At 36.9% G+C, this 26,028-nt stretch overlaps 3 protein-coding genes across 4 annotated transcripts; 1 reads left to right on the top strand and 2 right to left on the bottom strand.

The window, feature by feature from the left end:
• Positions 1-19,116, bottom strand: LOC127803657 (AAA-ATPase At3g28510-like). 2 transcript variants are annotated; one of them, XM_052340061.1, is made up of 2 exons: positions 17,897-19,116; positions 1-643 (listed from the first exon to the last, which is right to left on the bottom strand). In XM_052340061.1, the coding sequence occupies exons 1-2, from the start codon at positions 18,881-18,883 to the stop codon at positions 245-247; spliced, it is 1,386 nt and encodes a 461-aa protein (XP_052196021.1). In that variant the 5' UTR covers positions 18,884-19,116; the 3' UTR covers positions 1-244. The 2 variants fall into 2 exon arrangements, with proteins under 2 accessions (XP_052196021.1, XP_052196020.1); XM_052340060.1 differs by lacking the exon at positions 1-643 and having other exon boundaries at positions 17,167-19,109.
• LOC127803658 (uncharacterized) lies at positions 9,578-14,069 on the top strand. Its single transcript, XM_052340062.1, has 2 exons — positions 9,578-9,736; positions 13,641-14,069. Exons 1-2 carry the CDS (start codon positions 9,725-9,727, stop codon positions 13,944-13,946), a joined length of 318 nt encoding a protein of 105 aa, XP_052196022.1. The 5' UTR covers positions 9,578-9,724; the 3' UTR covers positions 13,947-14,069.
• On the bottom strand, positions 10,793-12,680 carry LOC127803656 (AAA-ATPase ASD, mitochondrial-like). The gene has a single exon (XM_052340059.1). It carries the CDS (start codon positions 12,489-12,491, stop codon positions 10,998-11,000), a length of 1,494 nt encoding a protein of 497 aa, XP_052196019.1. The 5' UTR covers positions 12,492-12,680; the 3' UTR covers positions 10,793-10,997.
• Positions 19,117-26,028: the final 6,912 nt, after the last annotated feature.

Below are 26,028 nucleotides of genomic sequence, written 5' to 3'. Positions count from 1 at the left end.
TTAATAATTTTTATGTAAATAATTCGCTACATAATATCTAAGCAATTGAATTGCCTAAATTTACTTTCTTCTCAATTACCTAAAATTTACTTTCTTTTCAGGTAAGTTTTATCCTTGCAATCAAACGCAACTTGAGAGTTTATAAAAAGAGTGACAAACCCTGACTCTGCCTCTAGAGTTGGTGATATCCGTTCTCTAGCACCGACTTTGTCTGGGGCGGGTCATTGTGCTCCCAATCTTCTTTCTATTTAGCCGCCTCCGCCAGCAGCTGCGCCTCTAAAACTTTGATCAAGTTATCTAAGCATAAATCGCCGGTGTCCGTGTCATCATCGGCACTCTTTCTGATCAAATACTCCGCCACATCCGCCGGAGTAATGTTGACTTTTTCCAGAAGTCCTTGAATTCTGGGGAACAGATCATGGTTTTGGAAAATTCCCAAATAGTTCTCTGCGAAGACTTTGAAAGCTTCGAAGCTGCAGAACGACATCTCGATATGCCTATCCATTCGGCCCCGCCGAATAAGCGCGCTATCGAGATTCTCGATGTGGTTCGTCGTGAACACCATCAACCGGCCACCCTCGTTCGCCGAGAAGAGCCCGTCGAGGCAATTCAAGAGTCCAGAGAGCGTCACTCTCTCTATTACCTTTTCCTTTTCGTCGCCATCCTGCTTCTTGATCTCCCTCTGAACTGTAATTTTGCTCGAGCAATCTACGTCTTCGATCACGAGGATAGAATTGCCGGGCGTTCTGTTCAGCAGCCTCTTTAAATCGGCATTGCTCGAAACTGCCGTTAATTCGAGATCATACACATCGTAATTCAACAAATTCGCCATGGCTGCGATCATCGTGGATTTGCCTGTTCCGGGAGGTCCGTACAGGAGATAGCCCCTCTTCCATGGCTTTCCAATCCTCCGATAGTAATCTCTTGATTTCGAAAAAGTGATCAGATCGTCTATGATGTCTTGCTTCTTGTCCATTCCCATCGCAATCGTGTCGAATCTGGCTCGGTGATCGAAATCCATTATGTAGTTCCAGCGAGCTCGACGGTCGCTCGAACTATTCGAGAAGAGTTTCAGCTGCCGGCTTTTGGCCATCGCCGCCTCTCCCTCATCCATCACGTGCTTCAAGTATTCTTCGACCACCGTTTTCCTATGCTTTTTGCGAAAAGTAAGAACGAAGTACCTCTTAACGGAGACGATGTACCTCTTAACGGAGTTTCCGTAGCGATTGGAGCCTTGCTCTTCCTCTTTACTGAGATGCCATGAAACTCTGATCCCGTTGAAATCGTCGGAGACCACGCCGTCGTCGACGCAGAGGACCGGAGTTCGAATGTCTTTGACTGCGTTGGCCTTGAGGCGCGAGGCTTGGACGGAGCATTTAACGCTGAGGTAGGTCTCGATGGCGGAGTAAGCTTCGTGGTTTTTGGGGCCGCCTTTGGCGAAATCGTTGGGGAACTTGACTTGGACGTAAGGGTCCATGGAACTAACCAGCTTGCGCATCAACCTTTGCAGGTAGCCGCCGAAGTGGCTGATCAGAAATTGTTGGAACATGGTGATAACCACCATGGAGGCGGCGATGGCCATGGCGAAGACCACCTGGCTCGTTTCCCGTTGAGCCAATTGGGGCCCCAAGAATGCCATGGCGTCCGCCATTTTCGATCGAATTTCTAAGTTCAAAGGGAGCGGTAGGGCTTGATTTCTACTAATTTGTTCAGCGAAGCGGAGCCTCACTCTTGAATATTTGGGTAAATAATAATAATAATAAAATATTAGCTCATATACTATTAATAGTCACTCACGCTCTATTTAATTAATTCTTCAAAGTCACCCCCACCCAGGACAGGAGGACGTGGTTGGAATACTTATGAGGAAGAGGCAAGCGTCAGCAGGGACGTCGGTAGACATCTTGTCCCATGGACTAAGCAGACAACGCCTTCGCGTGGCTAAGCGTTTTTCACTCTCAATTACTGTTTGGGATAAGCTCCGACAGACAGACAGACAGACAGACACACAGAGTATCTATCACACCAACTATAGAAAGAGACTATTTTAATTTAAGGTATGATGAGGGTCATAACTACCAACAGTGGAACTTATCACGGAGATTAGAAGATTTGAGATTTTTTCTTCTTTTTTTTTTTGTGATTTGTCTAAATTAACAAATATTTTTATGAATGTTTATTGAGACTTGATCTGGATATTATGGTTTAAGACCTAAGTGGTGTTTCCAACTACTTATTGTGTGTGTTATCGATGGTTAGATGAGTACTTTGATTGGGTTTATTTTATCACTTTTTATTTAAGATTTCATTTGATAGTTGGCGAACAAAATTTATAAATTCAATGAAGTTTTTGTTTATTTTTTCATTTGAATTCTTGTTATCACAGTTTTCAATTATTTTTGTTTTATGAAATTTGGTCTTTTTTGAGTATTTTTAGATCTTTTTTTTTTTGAATTTTTATAATTTTTAATGAAATATAGGTCTTTTTAAGAATATTTTTAAGTTTTTTTTAAATTTATTAGTTTTTTTTCTTGAAATTTATGTCTTTTTAGAATATTTTAGGTCTTTTTAATGACATTTTTAGTTTTTTTTTTATGAATTTTAGGTCTTTTATAATATTTTAAATTCTTTTTTATGAAATTTAGTTAATATTTTTGGTCTTTTTTTAATATTAGATTTTTTTAATTGGTAGCTTTTTTTTGTAAAATTTGGGTTTTTTTAATCAAATTTGATTTTTTTTTTTATATCTCAGAAAATTACAATCTTTTTTAATTATTCATGAACTAAATGTCATATTTATATATTAACCTAATTTAATGCGTCTTGCTAATTTAATAATTTTTATGATGTGTCATTCGAAATTTAGGTAACATAGATAACGGATCATTTGACTCTCAATTATAATAAGAATTTAAAATAAAAAAAATTAATAATTAAGATATCAAATTTTGATATTTTACACGTTAGAGACCAAATGTTATATTTTTTAATTGTTAAGAGATTGTTGTTCGCATGAAGCCAATAATATAACATATGTTTAAAATGATTATATTATTAATATAAAATAATATATAATTATTAATGATCAGTAATGAAATCTATTTTCAAGTTTTCAGTTAAAAAGAGGAAAATTGGGCACAAAAATCTCAAAATAGACAATGAAACAAAATCAAAGGGGCTGCCCTGCCCTGCCCTCTCTGTTCATTTACTCTCCCCGCTTACCGATCCAAAAGGCAAGGTTTAGAAGAAAACGAATACCACAGTGTTTCCATTTCGTCCATTTCCTCTCCCAAATTCTTGGTATTTGGATCGGGTCGGGCGCCATGACTGTTTGACCCAGTCCAGATCCATTTTATTTAAAATAAAAAATATATATATAACATATTCAACAAAATGCAAGTGATGAAAAGGGTTACAACCCTGAAACCTTGCGGCGAGTACCTTCTCCTTGTGCGCGCCAAGAGAAGGGAACTCTAAATTCACATTCATATTCATTGAACCGCCCATTCTACAGCATTGCAGGCGGAAAGTTGAAAGAACTCGGCCCGAGCATGAATAACCAAACAGTATTTGAAAGCGGCCCAAAACATTGGACCAGAAAACCCAGAGGGATTGGGCCTCATCAGCCCAATATACGACTGGAAGCCGCTCCTCAATTCATCGGCGTTGGGTTTATTATTTTTATAGGTTATCGACATATTTTCTATTTAATTTACTTTCTTATTTTCCTAATTCTAGTGGGAAGAATTTAAGGTTGATTTTGTACCTGGAAATGTGTAGGTCTCAAGCGAGCAAAACCAGCGATCATTGATCCCGGGTTGTACATGTCCAAGAAAGGTGGTGTTTTCTGGATTACGCAGCGAAGAAGTGTGCCAATAGCCTTCAAGCTCTTTACAGGTGCAATTTACCATATCTTTTATCATTTTATTATTGATTTCAGCTTCTAATCTTAATTTGCTCTTGATTGTGTCTGGTAGTATTTGCTTTCTCTATTAAGTTCTGTAGTATAATTTTGTCACCTATATATGATGAATCTGTCATATGCTTCTGCTTTTCAATTTATTTTAAGTTTCCTTAATTTCTCCTCCTTGTATCATAAAATCCTTTGGTGGCATCTGTTGGGTGGAGCTGGAAAACTAATTGAATAATTATTATGTTGTGCTTTATCCAGTTTTTTATAATGTATTTTCTCTATAAAATTACTTGTGATTCTTTTTTATCATGAATTAAAAGCAAATTATATGAAACCCCCTACATTTAAGGTCATATACAACTTATCTTTTGTATTTTCGATTACATCAAAAAATCTCCTTACACTTTCAAAATGTTCAATCAGTCACAATTTATTATTATTTTATATAATTTTATGTAATTTATTAATTAATTAATATAAAATTAAAAAAAATTGCTGTTAGTACAGAATAAATTGTACAGAAACTTTACAGAATGAGGCGAAATGACCAATTTGGCCCTCTAATTAATGACCCAATGAACACTGTTGGCCTCTGTCTCTCTTTCACTCCCTCTCGCTGACGAGTGTCGGCTCCATCCGCCCCCATCCACCCGCCCAATGAAACATTGTATACAACTCTCTCTGTCTCTCTTTCACTCTCCCTCTCGCAGACAGTGTCGGACCCAACCACCGCCATCTCTCTTTCTGTGTCGTGCTCACGACCGTCGGCCCACCCACCGGAGACGACTGGTGACACAATCGACTCTCTCTCTCTCTTCCTCTCACAGACATCATCGCTCTTCTCTCACAACCATCGGCCCCACCATCTACTGAAAAATATAACTTGGCCTCTTACCAGTAAGAAGAGAGATAATAGTGCTCTTCAGCACAATTTCCAGCACCTAAAGACAGTCAGCATCCAGAACAAAAATAACTGTAAATCCAATTGCCTACAGAGAACTAAAGAACTCAACAGAACTAAAAATTGTAAATGATTCCCTGGTATACAGCATGAGCCTCAGGTCTACCTTCTTATCAAGACAAGCAACATAAAAAATTAGATGGTTCATGAGGTGATGTAAACGGTAATAACAGCCAAATGAAGAGATCGTCTTCTGGAGCTTTGTCACTTATCAAAGCACCAGACCTTTTCCCTAATATGATTTTAGCATTGTAGGAAGCTCGATACCAACAATATACCAGAAGACACAAAATAAATCCAAGCTCCAGTCAATCACTTTCTGTGTCGCCAATGGAGAATGGTGGCTTTGCTGGTGGTCGGTTGATTTGGGTGGTTTGGGAAAAAGGGTTTCACTAGTGTTCCTTCTCTCTTCTCTCTCTTTTAATTTAATTCAATTTATCAGTAATTTATCGCGATAAATTGTTTCAATTTATATCTTACGTACTGTCAAAATATCACGATATATTAGTTCTGTACAGCTCCCTATAAAACTCTTCCGTACGAATAGCGGGACTCAACAAAACATTATAGGTAAATTACATGAAACTCCCTGCACTATGATTATGTGCAACTTATTTTTTGTATTTTTGATAATATTAAAAAACTCTTTTATATTTTTAAAATGTTGTAATCAGTCATAATTTGTTTTTATTTTACATAATTTTATATAATAATTTACATATAAAATATATAATTCTACATATATAATTTTAATATATCAAAAAAATATAAAATTTTAGAGTTCCGCCACTTACAATGGCTGCCACCGCCAGGTAGCGCCATCTCTCCCGCGACTAGAGACCTCTAACTTCTTGTTCTATCCATGCCTCTTCATTGCTCACCTCCGATGAGTTTCTATATATAGACGTGGTGATGAGGCCATGCACATTTCTTTCTTCTAATTTGACAGTGAGTGTGAAAATATTTACGGTCTTAATTGGAATCTTCATCCACGTGTTCAACGAAAGCAACTTGAGAACTATGAATTCCACAGACGTAAGATTTTTTGCGGGCCAACAGGCCGAGTAGTTGGTCATTGGTCTTCGTCAAGATATAATAAACATGGAAAAACACAGCCACAATGCAAACAGTTCATTGACTCCATTTCTAGGAGATCATTTATAAAAAAAAAAAAAAAAAATCAAAAGAAATATATAATATATATATATATGGAGGCATTATTAACTTTTGAAGAGCTTACTAGAAAATATATTAATGATGCAGGGACGATCACCACCCTTATCTTGGACCAAGTGCTTGCGAAAAAAATCGAAGACTTACTTTTCCGTGATCTCTGATACTCAAGTTAGTTTTTAAAATTATCAAAACTAATCATTCTTATTTATGTGGTGATGCTCAAGTTAGTTTTTAAAACTATCAAAACTAATTATTCTTATCCATGTGGATTAACTCATATTTATGAGGAACATGGATCGTTCCTTGAATATAGGAATTTCTTCCTTTTCTATTGAAGAAAATTTTCTCAATATTACGAAGGGATTTGTTGTTGCTAAGTTTATTTCCACTAGTGGAAGGGAAGTTATTCTCTAAGCATTTTGGGCTAATAATCCTCTTAATTTGGAAACCATGATCTTGGGAAAAACGAATATGCCCGTCGTCTTCAAGGATCTCGGCACAACAATTGTCTTTGGAGGTTTCAGGGGAACCACTAGGATCGAAGATATTGGAATACACTCGTCGGGCTTGGATTTGGACTGTCAAGTATCCTTTAGCCCAGACATGTGTTCTCCCCAGCTTAAATTAAGTGGTAACTCTCAATTATTCCTTATCAAATACGTGTTCTTTGCCCATTAATTGATTCGCGATGATATCAAAGTCATTATGTTATTCAAAACTTTTCCCTCACCATATATATATATATATATGTGGTTAATAATTTCGAGGGGAACCATCGAAGTTGGATTGTTGTTACTGTGCTAAAGCTAAAATCAAATTCCGAGGGGTAGCAGCCATTAAGGTTTTGATCCGTCACATGTACGGCAGAGATCAAGAAGAGTAGGAAATAGACTTCTCCCGCCGGCTGGTTTAATTTTCTTCCTCGAAATTTCCAAACAGAATTCTCCGCTGCACATACATAATTAACATTTAGGTCTGGCCCAGCTCATTACTTTTCACATAAAATGACTGACTGACTGACTGACTGATTTAGAAAATGAGACGATGAGGAAACTTACTAATAATTAATTAGGGAACTGTCCGATCGCTTTAATATAAAATATAAATATAAAACACAATTAGTCAGGGACTGGGTAGGTCGGGCTCCCATATATAGCACACACACAGCTGAATTATGATCATAAAATCCACTTGTTCTAGGAGTACGATGGTGACTTTGATTTCTTGTTTGATTTTTTCAAAGGCTAAGTAAGAGGGACTTTTCCTTTTCTCCAGAGTAGAAGGGCATCTTAGCTGGGCACTTAATCAACCTCGTCGGTTCTGTTCAGCATATAGCCAGCCGCAATAGGCTTGGCTGGACTGTGACATTTCCAAGCAATCAGTTAAATAAATGCAAATATATATATATAGAATTGTGAAGCAGCTAGCGTCATCTTCTATTCTATATATATGCAAATAGAATCGTGGCATACAATTTCATTCATCCCAGTTGGTCTGTTGAACCCTGTTTGCTTGGTCACAACACACACAACTATACAGTATCAAAAGAAAAAATAATGGGTCCTATTCATGACAGAGTGTTCAACCCCTATTCAATTCACTAAATCAAAAGAACATGAGATTTACAGTAATCAATTATAGAGAATACACTACAGAAAAATTACAAAAATTTATAGTATCAATACTGATAATTAAATTAGAGTACATGCTCAATAGCCACAACGATCCTACTCTCAACAAACATTTGAATCTCTCCCATATAGTTTAAAACAAAATCCAAAAAGAATGATAAGGTTTAGGGTTTCTCAATATCTCTAGGACTTCTTCCCAACGAAAGTGGCAAAAAATCAAATTGCCCCTTACCCTTCTTCTTTGCTTTATATATGAAAGATTACATGGTAAAATAGATCAACAGACACAAAAATAAAGAGAATGCCCAACCAATCTCATTCTACACGTGTCCATCATCAAGTTAGTGATAAAAAAAAATAAAGCAAAAATATATATAAAGATACTTTAATAAATCAACTAATTCAATCACAATGTAACATGGTCAAAATGACTACCATGCATGATGTGACCATGGTGTCTTGGTCTTCTTTTGATCTCTGTTCACAGTCGTCGATCGTTCAACCAAGAACCAACCAGCCCTGCCATCTCTTTCCCTGGTTTTTTCTTTGGGTCTGGGATATTGATGTTTCCAGGAAAGCCCATGGGCAAGTGAACTCCGTTCTCATCCATCCAACTAACACTTCGGAAGCTTCTTCTATCGGCCTTTGTTTAAGGCCCGTTTGTCTTGCTGCCGTTTTCATACTTTAAAAAAGCAAAAAGTATATTTCCTGCATAATTTACATTTTATAAAAATGAATGGATTTTTTTTTTCAAAAAAAAACAAATGGGTGCTTTTATATTTGAAAGAATAAATTTCTTTTACTTAGATCGAGGTGCTCGACTTAGGTTAAATTTGATGGGACAGAATATAAGCCGAATAAATAAGAATGAAATTTTGATTAAAGGTTATTTAGTTGTTACAAAATTAGAATAACTCATTCTCTAATAGATACTTATCTTCTCAAAATAATAAGAAGATTTTTTATCACAAAATAAGTGAGAAGTCTTTTTAAAATGCACATTTAATTTGAAAATGTATTTTTGATATTTTTAATATTAAAAAACAGTCCTAAAATGTTTTTAAAATTGTAGAAAAGGTCTAGAATTTTTTTTTTCTTTTATCTATATTTCAGTACAAAAAACGTTTCAGAAAAAAAACAACACCTCTAAGAAGTTTTGGTGCATTATAATAAATTATGGATAAGCTGATAAGGTCGCAAAATCCTCTTGAAAACATTTGGGAGGGTTACTCTTATTAGACTATTCATGAATGAAAGAAAAGGACGACTCCAGTTCCAATTCCTTTTATTCATTAATGAATAAAAGGGTTGAGGCCAGTTTCCACTTTCTTTTGAAAATTTTCAAATTTGTGTACCTTTAATTAGTGGGATAAAGATTGAATATGTTGTTGTTGTTATTGTTGTTGTGTACCTTTAATATAGATGATGGAGACATGTTGGGTTATTGATTGGTAGCATGCTGTGGAAAAATATACAATTCATCAACTGAATCAAATATTCCATGAAAATGAAAGAAGGCAACAGTTTATAAATAACTGATATATTTTTATTAATTAATTAATGTAACACGAAATGTAATATATTAATATACAAATATTAAAATTGGCCCTAGAGACTGACTGACTGATACATCATTGATTAGTCTATATATGTTTAGTTTAGTCCATTAAGAATGCCAATGCAAATACAGGCTACAACTGGTGCCGGTGGGCGCCGAGCCGACGAAGGCTAATTAAACTTCTGGACTGATGGCTTCTGTTCTGTTCTGACTTTTTATTTGTTTTAATGGGTTTAGGTAATTAATCCATGGAAAGCCTCTCATAAGTCTATATATAATACAAAATATAAATACAGAGTGTTATATATATAATTTAAAAAGAAAAGATTAAAAGGGGCCTTTCTCTTGTTTTTGTTCGAACAATCCATTTCTTTTCTAATCTGTGTGTTTCATGGAATCCAAACCGTCACACTATCAGTTAGCATTTTTCTTTCAGCAGAACATGGAATCAAACGTGTCCATTCCAATTAGCAATTTAGCATTATATGGCTTTCAAGGTTTGTGCCCTTTGTTTAAACTCGTAAAGAATTTATGCGTTTCCTAACTTTCTTGCTTATCCCTGTCTTTGCTGTTGTTCTTCCATTTGACTGCCTTTGTTCTACCATTTGATTGTAAGGATTGCGTTTCCCCTGATTTATATATCATGGTTGTTTGTTCTATCTATGCTTGGGTGCATTTCTGAATCAATGTTTCAAAAGTAGCGGACTGTGTTAATAGCGCAATGAAAGGTTAAATTGAATGCCTTAAAGTAGGGTCTTTGGCAATGAACATAAAGAGCCCAAACTTTTTATCTTCCCTTTCCTCGTCTGCTCAAAAGAATAGGTGGTAGATCAGATGGAAGGAATCCTCCTCTAACAGAGTTTAACATTTAGAAATGTAACCCTAGCTCGCAAGTTCCCTAGCATAAATCTACTGTTTTTTTTTTTGGCTAAGATAATTAGGTGCGTGTACAGAGGTAAGGCTATATTTTGGATAAATGATAAGATTATGTACTTTGTTGCCCTCATGATTGGAATACAAGAGGGTTCATTTGGTTCAGCATGCAATAGAAGGCTTTCAAGTTGTATACGAATATTATTTTGTCTGTTTTCATTTTTCGGTTATTTTGGTAAGAAAAAAGGATGGAGAGCTAGAATAATTCATGTGGCGACCCGGCATAGTGGTATGAAGATTTTATATATTGTTGTTGTTGGTTTGGTAAGAAAAAAGCAAACTTCAGTCATCCGTTTTGAGTATAAATATCTTTAGCCTTTGTGTGTTAAATTAGCTGAGGCATAGAGTAGTTCGAGTAGATTTGTTGATGAAATTTTTGGAATTGCTTATGATAAATTTCTTATATTCCAAACTCATAGTCAAATGCCAAGCAAGACCTGCTATAACAGTGTTCTGCATCTAACTGTGCGAAGTTTGCACAGGAGATAAGGTAAACTCTGTTTTGAACGGGTACCTAACAAAACAGCCTCAGGAAATGGCAGAGGCAGAGGCGTTCAAAACCAATTTAGGGTGATGGTAGGCATCATTCTCTTCAGAAAACGTTCAAGAGTAAGAAATACTTGGTCACAACATCAGTGTCGAACTGCTCAAAGATTGGATTGCATACATTATTTCATGGTACAAGGAGAGAAAAGCTTAACCATTATTTTTGTCTATCATGAATCTTGTAATCTTGATTGGTAGGGCATTCAAATTCTCACCTATCATAGTCTCATATGCTTTCACATGTATAGACTTATTTCCTGCCAAATATTCCTTGGATGATCACATGTCCTCAGTTGCTTCATTAGTTACTGGTTTGCTTGTTCCAGTTTCCTTTGTAGTTGAACTTTCCTTTTCTTTCTCTTCCTCTCCTTTGCCTAATGATTCTTTCTCTTTTGCTTCTTCCTCTGCCTTCATCCTGTTTGCCCTTTTTGCTTCCCCGAGAGCTTCAATCAGACTGAGCAAGTAAGTTTCAGCATTCACATGAACACTTTTAGGCATTAAATTTTCTGCAACATCTGCAGGAGTCATATTAATTTCCTCCAACAACCCATGAATTTTTTCAAACAAATGATGTGAATCAATCTTAAGATAGTTTCTGGCAAGAACCTTGAATGCCTCAAAGCTACAGTATGGCATTTCAACATGCTTGTCCATCCTTCCTTTCCGAATGAGGGCAGGATCCAGTTTCTCCACATGATTGGTGGTGAAGACGATGAGTTTTTCTCCGCCACAGGCAGACCAGAGCCCATCAACAAAATTTAGAAGCCCAGAGAGGGTGACCTTACTGTTATTGGAATCTGTTTCTTCTTTTGCTAGTTTCTGCATTGGATCCTTCTCCTCGTTGTCTTCTTTCTTCTTTGTATTCCTTCGCTGTGCTGTGAGGTCTACTGAGCAATCTATGTCTTCAATAACAATAATTGACTTGCCTGTCGTCTCAATCAAAAGTTTCCTCAGCTCTGTGTTGTCTTTGACAGCTGTTAATTCTAGATCATAAAGATCGTAACCTAGAAGATTTGCCATGGCTGCGATCATCGTGGACTTACCCGTGCCTGGAGGACCATAGAGGAGATAGCCACGCTTCCACGCCCTTCCAACTTCTGCATAAAAATTTTCTGCTTTGCTAAAAGCAACTAGATCATCAATAATTTCCTTTTTCTTTTCTGGATCCATAGCGAGTGTCTGAAAAGTTGCAGGGTGCTCGAATAATACATTCCTCCAGTGGGATCCACTGTTAGTATAAAGCTTACGCTGGCGATTCGTTAGTTTGATTGCTTTTCCCTCTCTAATAACATGCTTCAGATATTGCCCGAGGATGAGGTCCCTGTGCCTTTTATGGAAGGTGAGCGTGTAGAATCTCTTCTCATCAGTGACCGGAAAGAAAGAAAGGGACTGCATCTTTGAAATATTTTTTCCAGAAGCCCACCACAGCTTCACCCCCTCAAATTCATCGGCAACCTCCTCATGATCGTCCATGCTAAGAGCTAGTGATTGGCTGTTCCTGACTATATCTGCTTTCAGGCGCTTCGCTTGCATTGAAGTATTGGAGCTAAGGTAATCCTCAATGTGTGAATATGCTTCACTACGCATGAGACGCTCTCCTGTAAATTCATTGAACTTGATCTGCATGTAAGGATAAACCAGGCTGAGTAATCTTTGAGAGTATTTCTCTATAGATCTCCGAAGCTCGTACGGAAAATACTGCTGAAATATTGCCCATACGAACATAACACTGGCAATTACGGATCCTAGTTGAGTAAAAGCGTCTTTCATCATATTTGATGGTTTGCTTCACCTCCCCTTTCTTCTTCCGCTTCCTTAGATGCTTCTTGTGATCTTACTGTGGTGGCTATAACTTTGGTAATTCTTATCTTACATATTGATGAGATTGTAGAATTGTTCTTCTCTGACTACTTGTTGGTTATCTTGTGTCCATCTATTCAAGTCAAGTCAAATAAATGGCTCTTCGCTTTCTTTGTCATTGGTGAGTTTTCTAGCTGCCCTTCGCCCACTTGTTTATTACGAACGGGACTGGTAGGTTTGACTTAATTTGATGGCCTCCAGGTGAAGATTAGCTAGCCTTACGTTTTTGGTTCCTTATTCTCTGGGCTGGGCTGGGCTGGGCTGGGCTAGGACCATATAGCAAATAATACGGCAATCGGGTTAGTTGTAGCTTTCCTTTTTCTTTTTCTTTTTTCTTTCTTTGAGGTTCACTGTACACTTGAGACTAATTTCCCACACACATAGACTGGGGTGACGGATAAAGATGATTAATTAGTTAGAATTCATATAGATAAATCCACCTAGTGGATTAAGACCGTGTGTGTTTTACACTATTGTCTGGGCCTTTCCAATTGGGTTAGGTAAAGGGCATATTATTCTGTCATCTCCTAAAAAGAAAATAACGAGAATGATCGTGCAGCTGTAATGACATGTAAAGTGAGAGTTATGCTGGAAAACCCTTCTAGATTTGAATTACCATGTTTCATAAGATTGATCTTGTGGATCTGCGCTTTTTGTCTTTTACATTCGTTTGTAGTACTGTAGGAATAATCTATCATGGATTCCAATTTTGGGTACCTCATCTTAAAGAAATGCCTCAGTGGATTGTGATGCTCAGCCAGTCATTTTATATGCCTACTAGGTCCTATAAAATTATTTTCTCAGAAGGCTTGTCTCAACCCATATATGTCTTGATGAACCAATGGTCCTGAACTCCTATACTATAATAATTCCACTAAGTGACAATGGTTATATAGTCTGATTGACAATGGTTGTCACCTGGAAGCCGACGTTCAGCCTTTTGTATTGAGATTGTAGGGACGTGGTTGGTGATTCTTCTAACACGACTTGTCAATTTTTACCACACATTCTCATCTACCAATTACAGACTAATCAAATACTACATTCTCATCTACCAAACAGACTATCAAGCGCTGGCTTGAATCCCCTGTCGTCCCCATCTCCATGAATTTACTTTCCGGGAAAGCAGAGCGGCAAGGGAAACAAGTAACACAAAGCAAAGACCAAGACACTGCGGACCCAAGAGTCGGTGATATCCGTTCTCTCGCACCGACTTTCTTATTTGGGGCGGGTCAGTGTCCTCCTGATCTTCTTTCTCTTCAAGCTGCCTCCGCCTGCAGCTTCGTCTCTAGAACTTTGATCAAGTTATTTAAGCATGAACAGCTGGAGTCCACGTCAACGACACTCTTTCTGATCAATAGTATATGAAAAAAAATGTTAAAATTGAGACTTGTGTAATACAAAGTTTTCCTAAAACAGATTTCTCCTCTCATCAAAAATGTTAAAGGTTAAAGCTAATTAATGTCTATTTTCTAAGATACAACGATTTATAAATTAAGAAATTAGCATAAACTTTAGAGCTTAATAACAAATCAAAACACTAATTGAACATTATTAAAATTGAAAGAGTGAGAATTTTATACAATAATTCTATTGAGAATTCTATCTTTTTTTTTTTTTCCAAAAGAAAAACCCTCCATTCATTGGGGGAGAAAGAAGAAAATAAACAAAGAAAATGAGAAGAAAAAAGAAGAAGGGGGAGGGGTGGCTCCTTCTCTTTCAAAATATAATAGAAAATTATATCTTTATATATAATATAATATTTTATATTATATTAATCAAATAGTAATTGCATAATGTCTCATAATTGAAATCAGATACACATAGTACATGTATAGTGTATTCTCATAATTCACATAGTGCACTTGTTATATTTTTTCTTTTTTTTTTACTTATAATATAATATAAATTATATACATATATTTCAAATAAATTTTTAATTAATTTTTTATTCACTTATTTATCAATTTAGAGATGTGAATATACTAAATATATCAAATTTTCCAACAATAATATGTCTTGATGAACCAATGGTCCTAAGGGCATCTTCAACTCTTCACCCTAAATTTGGGGTAAGACCTAATTCCTCTTCAACCCTTAACTCTAAATTTGGGGTAAAGGAATAGTTTTTTTTTTCTTTATTTTTATGATTCTAAATATTTTTTTATAATGTAAATTATTTACTTATTTATTATATATCAATTTAAATTATTATCTAAAAATTATATAATTAACTAAAAAAATTTAATTATCAATAATATTAAAAAATAAAAACATTACATTTACTATCTCAATTAATAAAATATTATATTGAATACTACAAAATTTATTAATTATTATTTATTAATTGATTATAATTTATTAATATTATTTAAATATTATTAATACTAATAATAAGTAAATAAAAATATATATAGATGGGATACAAAAGAAATTAAATTTTGTTATAGTTAAAATGAGGGAGACAAAATAGGAATAAAAATATATTACCTCAAATTTGGGGTCAAGGAATAGTGCAACCCTAAATTTGGGGTAATACTATTCATAACCCCAAATTTAAGGTAGGATTTGAAGGTGGGTTGGAGAGGATTTTACTCAAAATTATTTGAAGTGGGTTGGAGATGGACTAAACTCATATACTATAATTCCACTAAGTGAAATGGTTATAATACAGTTTCATTGTTGAATTCTGTAGGTTGAAGGACCCAATTGATGTAGACTTGCAATTCAGAAATTTGCTATTATTGATATGGAGCTAGAATCTTTATTATAGTAGTCACTGTCGATCCTCGTCACTGAGGACTCAATGCATTAGTAGGAATACCACGAATTCGGATTCAAATTCAAAGGGTGATGTTTGTGGGTGGTTGTCAATTGTCAATCACTTGTCAACGTGTAAGTATGTCACACCCAACAATCTTTTTTTCTTTTTTATGAAATTTTAATATCATACTTGTTATAGATAATATATTTCTCGCATCATTTTTTATGAGCTAGACTCAATTTAATACGTCAACTCAATCGCCTAAAACCCAGTAGGCCCAACTGAGCTCTTCAAGACAAACTCATACATTGCTAAAATTTGAGTTCAAATCGCGGAACCAAGCGAACTCCCAGCAAGCTCATAGCACAATTTCTAGCGAGCTCTCAGCGATATACCCAACGAGTTCTCAGCGATGCTTCTAGCTCTTTGGTCTAATCATTTGACTCGCCTGTCAAACTATTCAGCTCGCATAACAATATTGCTACTGAATAACCGGAGACAAAGACCTACCTCCTTTATTTAATGCAAATTGGATCCCTGATAATATGAAGCTCACTCCCGATTTTATGGAATTGATAAGAACATTTTGTCCCCATAATGTCATTTTTTCACTTTGAGAAATTATATAATTGTGAATATCTCTCGCTATAAATAGGAGTCAAAAATGCCATTATAAAAAGAGAGAACGCTGGTAATATCATATTATTACTCTGTCGGAATAATCAAAGAACAGTTGTGTAGTAAACATCATTCTGATCGAATCACGTAAAAACCCCGTGTGCGTTCTATTCCATTCCCCTTCCTTGCATTTTGGACTTATTTACTCATTACAGGCTTACGAATCACGGTTGGCTAATCTTGACCGTCGACAATGCTAATGTTATTATTTGATTTCAATTGTCCTTTTCTTTACATAAACGTGTATATTTAGATGTCTATTAATTTTAGGCTTAACTTGGGAAATTCTAAATAAATAAGTTTAGGATATATTATACTCAGCTCGGCTTGTTTGGACAGCCAATTTTTAATTTCTTTCATTTTTCATTTCTGAACAGGCCTAACGGCTGGCCTGCCAGGACTTAGCCTGCTAAGGCCCATCCAACCTCATTCTATGTTTCAGGCTAAAGTATATAATATATCCTACTCCTACCTAATGGAATTTGAAGCTAGCCCGTAACTTTGGACCAGAATTTAAGAGTTGGGCTTGGGCCTCGGTAGCCCGATTGACAATCAGCATTTTAGCCCGGCCGATGCTTCTATTCTAATAGCAATCTCGCATCCATAAAGGTGGTTTCTTTAACCACATAGTCTTATCCCTAGTAAAATAATAAGTCAATTGAGCCAAAAGTCAACCTATGAGTGTTAAGGGAGGATTCCTCACTTAGGGCAACCAAGCACGTTCCTTTTTTTAGTACTAAACGATGGATGGAACGAAGAAGAGAGACTGACTAAAGAAAAAAAGACAGACCAACTACAAGATCAAGCACCTAAGACTTGAGCCTTCCTTCTCCCAAGTCTAATCGAACGAGCCGAGAGCCAAGTATATAAGAAGGGTTGTATTTATTAAACATGTGCAGATATATCTATTTATAGATATCTGTCTTTCTTTTTATTGCCGTTTTATTTGGGGCAGCGCAAGTCGTGCTCTATCAAAATTTTTATTTTTTATTAAATCCATTAAACAAAAAAAAAATTGAAGCACGATAATTTCCCGATAATTCTCTATAAACAGCATATAGAAAAAAAAAATACCCCCATTAGATATCTGTGGAAAATTTTCAGAATGGCTGTCACCTGAAACCGACTTGTCAATTTATCCCAAACATTCTCATCTACCAAACAGACTATCAAGCATTGGCTTGAATCCCCTGTCGTCCCCATCTCCATGAATTTACTTTCCGGGAAAGCAGAGCGGCAAGGGAAAATTTATTCAACGTACAAGTAACACAAAGCAGAAGTGGGGGGGGCATCAAACAGAACAGGGAGTCTGTTTGGTAAGCTAAACTAATTAAGCCCAAGAACAAACAGATTAAACCGAAAATTACAACTAAATAATATGCAAAGACCAAGACACTGCGGACTCAAGAGTGAGTCAGTGATATCCGTTCTCTCGCACCGACTTTATTATTTGGGGCGGGTCATTATTGTCCTCCTGATCTTCTTTCTCTTCAGCCGCCTCCGCCTGCAGCTGCGTCTCTAAAACTTTGATCAAGTTTTTTAAGCATGAATCGGCGGAATCCACACTCTTTCTGATCAAATTCTCTGCCACATCCGCTGGTGTTATGTTGACTCTTTCCAGAAGTCCTTGAATTCTGGGGAACAGATCATGGTTTTCGTTTTTAATTTCAAGATAGTTCTCTGCGAAAACCTTGAAAGCTTCGAAGCTGCAGAACGACATCTCGATATGCTTATCCATTCGGCCCCGCCGAATAAGCGCGCTATCGAGATTCTCGATGTGGTTCGTCGTGAACACCATCAACCGGCCACCCTCGTTCGCCGAGAAGAGCCCGTCGAGGCAATTCAAGAGTCCAGAGAGCGTCACTTTCTCTATTACCTTTTCCTTTTCGTCGCCATTCTGCTTCTTGATCTCCCTCTGAACTGTAATTTTGCTCGAGCAATCTACGTCTTCGATCACGAGGATAGAATCGCCGGGCGTTCTGTTCAGCAGCCTCTTTAAATCGGCATTGCTCGAAACTGCCGTTAATTCGAGATCATACACATCGTATTTCAACAAATTCGCCATGGCTGCGATCATCGTGGATTTGCCTGTTCCGGGAGGGCCGTACAGGAGATAGCCCCTCTTCCATGGCTTTCCAATCCTCCGATAGTACTCTTTTGAATCCTTAAAAGTCTCCAGGTCGTTTATGATGTCTTGCTTCTTGTCCATTCCCATCGCAATCGTTTCGAATCTGGCTTGGTGATCGAAATCCATTATGTAGTTCCAGCGAGCTCCACGGTCGCTCGAACTATTCGAGTAGAGTTTCAGCTGCCGGTTATTGGCCACCACCTTCTTTCCCTCATTCATCACGTGCTTCAAGTACTCTTCGACCACGGTTTTCCTGTGCTTTTTGCGAAAAGTAAGAACGAAGTACCTCTTAACGGAGTGTCCGTAGCGATCGGAGCCTTGGTCTTTCTCTTTGTTGAGATGCCACGAAACTCTGATCCCGTTGAACTCGTCGGAAACGTCTCCGTCGTCGACGCAGAGGACCGGAGTTCGGATGTCTTTGACGGAGTTGGCCTTGAGGCGGGAGGCTTGGAGGGAGCATTTAACGCTGAGGTAGGTCTCGATGGCGGAGTAAGCTTCGTAGTTTTTGGGGCCTCCTTCGGCGGAATCCTCGGGGAACTTGATTTGGACGTAAGGGTCCATGGAACTAATTAGCTTGCGCATCAATCTTTGAAGGTAGCCGCCGAAGTGGTGGGTGAGATATTGTTGGAACATGGTCATAATCACCATGGAGGCGCCGATGGCCATGGCAAAGGCCATCTGGTTCGTTTCCCCTTGAGCCCATTGCGGTCCAATGAATGCCATGGCGTTCACCATTTTCGATCGATCGAATGTCTTAACTTCAAAGGGAGCGGGAGCCGCGGAGCCTGTCTTTCTCTTTAATGGATGGAATGAAAGATGAGTGATACTTCAACTACTGCTCTAATCTAATTGTGACTCTCCTCTAGCATTCTCTCTTAGTCATATATATACACTACTTTCGTCTCCTTCCTTCCTTCCTTCGTCTTTATCTGAGCATGTCAAGCAAGCATCAAGATGCATGGACGCAAAAGGCATGGATGCCAATTAAATTTTCATTATATAAAGATATTTTATTATGATGATGTATGTATGCAATGTATATATATATATATATATATAGTTTTACAGTGACCTGTAACGAGAAACATCACTGTGTTATGCCAGTCCTTTCGTGTAAAACTTTATTGTAAACTATTTTTAAAATAGTAATTAATTAAAGGGTACATACATTGCATCGAGATGGAGGATGGGGTGGTCCAGACTATTATTGCTGTATGTATGTAATAGTGGCTGGCTGGCTGGCATTCTTGAATCAGTTTCCGTGCGTGACGAAAGGAGATATCTTTTGGTGTTCATACAATAAAAATATCACACATTGTTTGTTTTAATCCTTTGGCAAGACTTTCTAGGCCTCCGTATTGACTCCTTTTTCCCCCACTTTGCCCTTTGCCGATCAAAATAAAGTTGCTTTTTTCGTAGGCTTTTATGTATCTTTGTGTCTAAAAATGTTAAAAATTAATTTGTAAAATTCATAAGGAATCCAATCCTTTTTTTGTTTTTTTTTTATATCCCCTCTAGTTATAATAATAACTTTAACTCCTTCTATGTATGAGAACACAAAAGACAAAACAACATGTTTCTATATATCTTTCCCCTCTCAACAGAAAACATGAATATTATCCAACTGTGCAAATTATACAAATATGTATATAATAATAATAATAATATATTTGTTACATAAATAACAAAAACAATAATTAGATTGAGAAAAAATTATAGAGAAAATAATTGGGATGGAGATGTGACCTTTGGAGGGGCTGCAGGTTTTTGTGGGGGGCATTGAAAAAGAGTGAAAGAAAGATTCTTTTTCTCAATGGTGGGCCAATAGCCCAAAGTCGGTAAGGGAAAGGGAAAGCAATATAGGCAATGGAAAAGGAGTTTCCCTGCCGCTGTTGCTGCTGCTGCAATTTTCTGGCTGGCTGGCTTACAAATGCCTTGAAATGTCATTCGATTGATGTCATTCATATGACTCGCAGTCTGGTTAGGCCCGGCCCGGCCCCCTCTCTTATTTTTGCACACTCATTGCCGTCTGGACTTCATGACCTTTCTTTATGTTTTATTATAAAATAATTGTTGTAGAAAATATTGTCCAAATTGCTTGCATAAATAAATAATAATATTTTAAAATCATAACTTGTAGTAGCAGCAGCAGCAGCAGTAGTACTTTTTAACATACGACAGTCAGTCAGTCAGTCAGCTATATAATACAGAAAATTGAGTGGGTGGCTTTTTGTTTTGCTAGTGGAAATCTGATCACGTGTTGGTCCCACCCGGCCTCGTTTTTCCACGCAGCAAAGAGACATTGATTTCACACCACACCAATGTAATGTTGGCAAAAATTAATAAATCTTTTCGTGATTCTATTTACTGGTTGAATTTATTGATCATTGCTCCCATATGATGGATGGATGGATGGATGGTGGGGGATAAAAAAGATAAGGTGAATAGGTCTCATTTTATCATTCCTTTTAAAACTACTAGAGCAAAATGTTTATTCTTTCTTCTTGTCCTTTAAATTCCCACCACCAACACCATGAGATGAGATGAGATGAGATGAGACCACCAATCCTTGTCCTTCCAAGACAGACAGACTTACAATTTGGAAACGCAACTCAGTTCAGTTCAGTTCAGTTCAGCCCTCCGTTTTCCTTCCAAAAACAAACAAACTCACACACACACACGCTCTATTTCTTCATTTTTAATACTGATGGGAGGTAGGTAGGTAGGTAGGTATCTCTGTGCAAGGGTTTGCAATAAACAATATTTGGATTTTGTTCTTCAGCATAGACACAGAGCTTTGGATTGCCACTCCAACAGAACGTGGCTGGACTGCAGGAGCCTGTAATATAAGACTTACTTTTGAGGAGGAAAAGGCAATTAAGCAAGCGGAAACACGGAATCCAATCCGTCCACATGATGACGAATGGACTCTGAATTTGTGCTGACACAGCAGACTTCGCTCCGATTGGCCAACTCAAAAAAAGACCAACTTTTGGTAAACATCTCATCCCGTCAGTCACTAAATAAGACAACGACTTAGACGTGGCTTCCAAGCGTTCGTTTCAAACCCAAACTATTATTTTAGTGTTTTGTTTGGGAAAAGCAATTGCGTTTTATATATATATATATATATATATGCTGCCCCCCTCCCTCAATTCCCATTTCATTTCACGGCCAACCCCCCCCCCCCCCCCCCAAAAAAAAAAAAAATTTGAATCCAAACTTGCCAAATGTGTCAAATTTTAATTGATCTATTAACTGCTAAATTAATTTAACCAATGACGTGTTAACCCTTAAATAATAAAATTTGTAGCCGTAGTAGTGATCTACTTTCACCCAACACCCTTTTTAAAAAGCTTTTAAAATAATATATAACACATGTTTAACATGATAATTACAATATAACCAGAGAGTTTGTAGAGGTTTCTGGTCAAGTCTACTATTAATCCATTCTTGAATCAAAGTAGAATTTGTTAATATTTTAGGTGATTCAAAATGTATTTGATTATTGCATGTGTATTTTAATTTTGCAATATTGGGTTTCATTTTATATTTGTATTTCAGTTGCATTCTATTATTTTATATATATTCTATTTTAGGCTGTGCATTTCAAGCAGTCCAACAAGCAGCCCATCAGCCCATGCTTTTTTGCCCCAGCCCAGTTGCCTGCTACAGCTATTTAAGGGTAGCTTCTTGCCCTAATCTTATTAGATCTGCTATTACTCTCTCATTTGAAACCCTAAGATCGGCGCTCTTGAAGTGAGACTCTATCTCGCTTGTAAATCCCTCTCTCATTCGATTAGCTTCGGTTTGTTGGTAAGATCACTCGGTAAGGTTGTATTACTTTAATCTTTGTTGTTGAATCGCCTGAGGCGTGAGAGATTTGGTGTAACTGATAGATCAGATTCTTTACACGATTTTGAGATCGGTAGAACAGATCCTATACTTGTTTTTGTATTTTGTTTCTGATTTCAGTTAATGTATTTGCAATACATTTTTATTCTTGTTGTGATCTTGTAATCCGGTTGTAATCGAAAGCTATTAGTAGATTGACTAAAGGCGGAGCCTCTACCGTGAGTAGGATCTATTGATCCGAACACGTAAAAGTTTTGTGTTCTTGTGTTCTTTACTTTTCTCGATTTATGCTTGTTCTTAGTTGGTTTGGCCGATTCAAACAGGGTTAATACATTAACAAGTGGTACCAAAGCCCTAGGGATTAAAGATCCGGGCCCAACCGTGTTAGATCCAGAAAGGTAAACACGAAGATCTTTTTCGGATCTTCGATTGGGTAAGAAATTTCGCATTTGCCCTAATTTTGCGATCTGTTTTGTATTGCCCTAATTTCATAATCATTACTGTTTTTTCAGTAATTATGTATGTGTGATTTCTGATTTGCTTAAATTCCTTGTCTCGAGTTATTTAAAGCATGCTCAAATCTGCTTGATTCATGTATCTTTTCTTTCCCTAACTCTTTCTGAAGTTCTTGATTCTGTTTATCATCTAATAAGTCTTTCGTTCTGTTTTGGCTAATATTGTATTGAATTCTTGATTTTGTTTTAAATCCAAAATTATTTTCTTTAAAATCGGTGTTTAAAATCTGATTTGTCTAAAAGGTTTAGAGCTTGTCTGTTTGGACTGCTTATCTTGTTTGATTCTTGATTAACCTATTTTTAGCCTGCTTATATTTTTTCTATATGGCTCCATCTAAATTGGAAGTAGATAAATTTGATGGCCATGGTGATTTTAGCATGTGGCAGAAAAAAATGAAAGCAGTGCTTGTCCAACATCGGTGTGCGAAGGCTCTGTTGGAAATAAAGGAGGAGAAGGATAAGCAACTCTCCATGACCGCCCAAGAAAGGCAAGACATGGATGAGATGGCTTTTTTCTTGATCATCCTCAACCTAGCAGACAATGTCCTGTGCCAGGTAAATGAAGAAAAATCAACTGCAAAGGTATGGTCTAAGTTGGAATCCTTGTATATGGCCAAGTCTCTAACTAATAAAATATTTTTGAAAGAACAGTTGTTTGGATTTAAAATGAACCCTACAAAAACCTTAGAGGAAAATCTAGATGAATTTAAAGTGATTACAATAGAATTAGCCAATGTTGATGAAAAAATTTCTGATAAGAATCAAGTTATTATTTTGTTAAACTCTTTGCTAGAAGCTTGTAAAGATCTTAAAATAGCAATTAAATATGGTAAATCTTCTTTGACCTTAGAATATGTGTTGTCAACTCTTAGATCTAGGGATCTTAAGGTTAAGAGGGATAATAAGTCAAGTTCTGCAAAGGGTCTGTAGGTTAGTGGTCAAGTGGATAGAAATGCCACTAGGGATAAACCTATGACTGGGGGGGGGGGGGTGTCAAGAAAGGGATACTCAACAACCAAGATTTGCTGGTACTATAAGAAAGAAGGTCACTTAAGAAAAAAGTGTTTCAAAAGAAAAAAGGATCTTGAGAAAAATAAAGCTAGAGAAGAATCAGCAAACCTGATTGATGGTTATGAGAGTATAGAAGCTCTGTAGGCTTGGAGTCTAGGCATTAAAAGGTTAGGGCACATTGGTCATAAGAGAGCTTTTAGAGTTAAGCATGTTAAGCATGAATGGATTTGTTTAGGTTTGCAACCTAGAGAGCTGTATAAATCCTGTTTTATGGTATGGGGTAGAGTTTCCCATAGATGCCTGTGTTTTTTATTTTCATGAGTTGTAAGTTACTTTCTCTATCTCTTTATTGGGAGCTGTTATGAGTTCCTGGTTTCTGTTTAGGATCTGTTTCTAGATGTTGATATACGCCTGGTCTTGTTGTATTTGATGGCCTTGTAGAATTAGACTTACCTGAACAAACTGATAATATACAGTTTGAGGTGGAAATTTATCAGTCTTAAGGTGGAACCTTAGGAAATTTCTGTGTCTAATGGAAGGCTGAGTGTTAGCCCTGATGTCTTGTTTATAGAAGTCTTGATAGAGGTTTCTGTTGTTTTAAATGAGGTATGTATTAGTCGAGTTGGTCTCAGTTTTTAAGTTTGAGCAAGTTGTGTTGTTGCTTAATGTGCTCCTATTGTAGGTGGGAGAGTTTGTAGAGGTCTCTGGTCAAGTCCACTATTATTCCATTCTTGAATCAAGGTGGAATTTGTTAATATTTTAGGTGATTCAAAATGTATTTGATTATTGCATGTGTATTTTAATTTTGCAATATTGGGTTTCATTTATATTTGCATTTCAGCTGCATTCCATTATTTTATATATATTTTGTTTTGGGCTGTGCATTTAAAGCCCAGCAAACAGTCCAACAAGCAGCCCATGCCCATGTCCTCTCAGCCCATGCTTTTTTGCCCCAGCCCGGTTGCCTGCTACAGCTATTTAAGGGCAGCTTCTTGCCCTAATCTTATTAGATCTATTATTACTCTCTCATTTGAAACCCTAAGATCGACGCTCTTGAAGTGAGACTCTCTCTTGCTTGTAAATCCCTCTCTCGTTCGATTGGTTTCGGTTTGTTGGTAAGATCACTCAGTGAGGTTGTATTGCTTTAATCTCTGTTGTTGAATCGCCTGAGGCGTGAGAGATTTGGTGTAACTGATAGATCAGATTCTTTACACGATTTTGAGATCGGTAGAACATATCCTATACTTGTTCTTGTATTTGTTTTTTATTTCAGTTGATGTATTTGTAATACGTTTTTATTCCTGTTGTGATCTTGTAATCCGGTTGTAATCGAAAGCTATTAGTGGATTGACTAAAGGCGGAGCCTCTACCGTGAGTAGGATCTATTGATCCGAACACGTAAAAACTTTGTGTTCTTGTGTTCTTTACTTTTCTCGATTTATACTTGTTGTTGGTTGGTTTGGCCGATTCAAACAGGTTAATACATTAACAATATATATATATATATATAATATTGAATAAAAGCACCTGTTGAAAATGCACCATTTTGAATTATAATGTTCAACCGTTGGTCAACTCCCAAAAGAAGAAAGATAAAAGAATTTTACATCTAAAACCAAAAAGAGATCCAAAGTTTGGTAAAGGTTCGTCGGTTACGATTAAATCAGAAACACGAAACAATAAAGAAATTCATCATCTCTATTCTCCCTCCACTTAACCCACATTCAACAACATTACTGAGCATGCATGCCAAGCAAAAATAGCAGAAGACAATGCAAATAAATAACTCAAAGCAAGGTATGAGTGTGTGAGTGTGTATAAAGCAATATCACTAGAGACTTGCATACATCAAATCATGGAATTTTATCCGTCATTTTGCTGCAGTTTCTCACGTCATTTGATCTCAATCCAAAAAGAAAAAAAAAAATCAATACAAGGCCTAAATGAGAGAGAGCGAAGAGATTTGGGGAAGGAAATAGAGGAGGCTTACGTATCTACTCCACATTTAGCTCCATTAAAATGGGACATACACCACTGCACTGCTTTTATACAGAACCAGAAAGCGAAACCCTGAAGCCTTGAGGCCGGCGACTACCTCCTCATGCGCGCTAAGAGAAAGGACCTCAAAATTCACATTCTTTGAACCGCCCATTGTATAGAATTGCAGGATAAAAGTTGAAAGAAGTCGGTCCGAGCAAGAATAACCCAACAGCTTTTGAAAGAAGCCCAAAACTTTGGACCAGAAAACCCAGAGAGACAGTTGGATTGGGCCTCATCAGCCCAATTTACGACTGGCCTCCTCCACTCCATGCGTCCAACGAAAGTAGCTAAGATAATTAGCACCCAATTTAGCAAGCGAAAATGCCAAAATTGCACTCTTTTAAGCTTAATAACAATACCCACCCACCTGCTCGGGTCACAAGGGATGATCAATCTCAATCGTTCACCTTCTTGGAAATCTCAGCTAACCTGCTTGCTATCGTAATCGTATGCAAAAAT

This window comes from Diospyros lotus, chromosome 6 (genome assembly GCF_014633365.1).
Source record: "Diospyros lotus cultivar Yz01 chromosome 6, ASM1463336v1, whole genome shotgun sequence".
NCBI classification, from domain to species: Eukaryota; Viridiplantae; Streptophyta; class Magnoliopsida; order Ericales; family Ebenaceae; genus Diospyros; species Diospyros lotus.
Note: the sequence above shows the minus strand (reverse complement) of the source record. Positions and strands in the feature narration are given on the sequence as shown.

Excerpts from the sequence above, each read along its gene's own strand:
- LOC127803657 (XM_052340060.1), bottom strand. The coding sequence starts at position 18,883 with ATGGTGAACGCCATGGCATTCATTGGACCGCAATGGGCTCAAGGGGAA.
- LOC127803656 (XM_052340059.1), bottom strand. The coding sequence starts at position 12,491 with ATGATGAAAGACGCTTTTACTCAACTAGGATCCGTAATTGCCAGTGTT.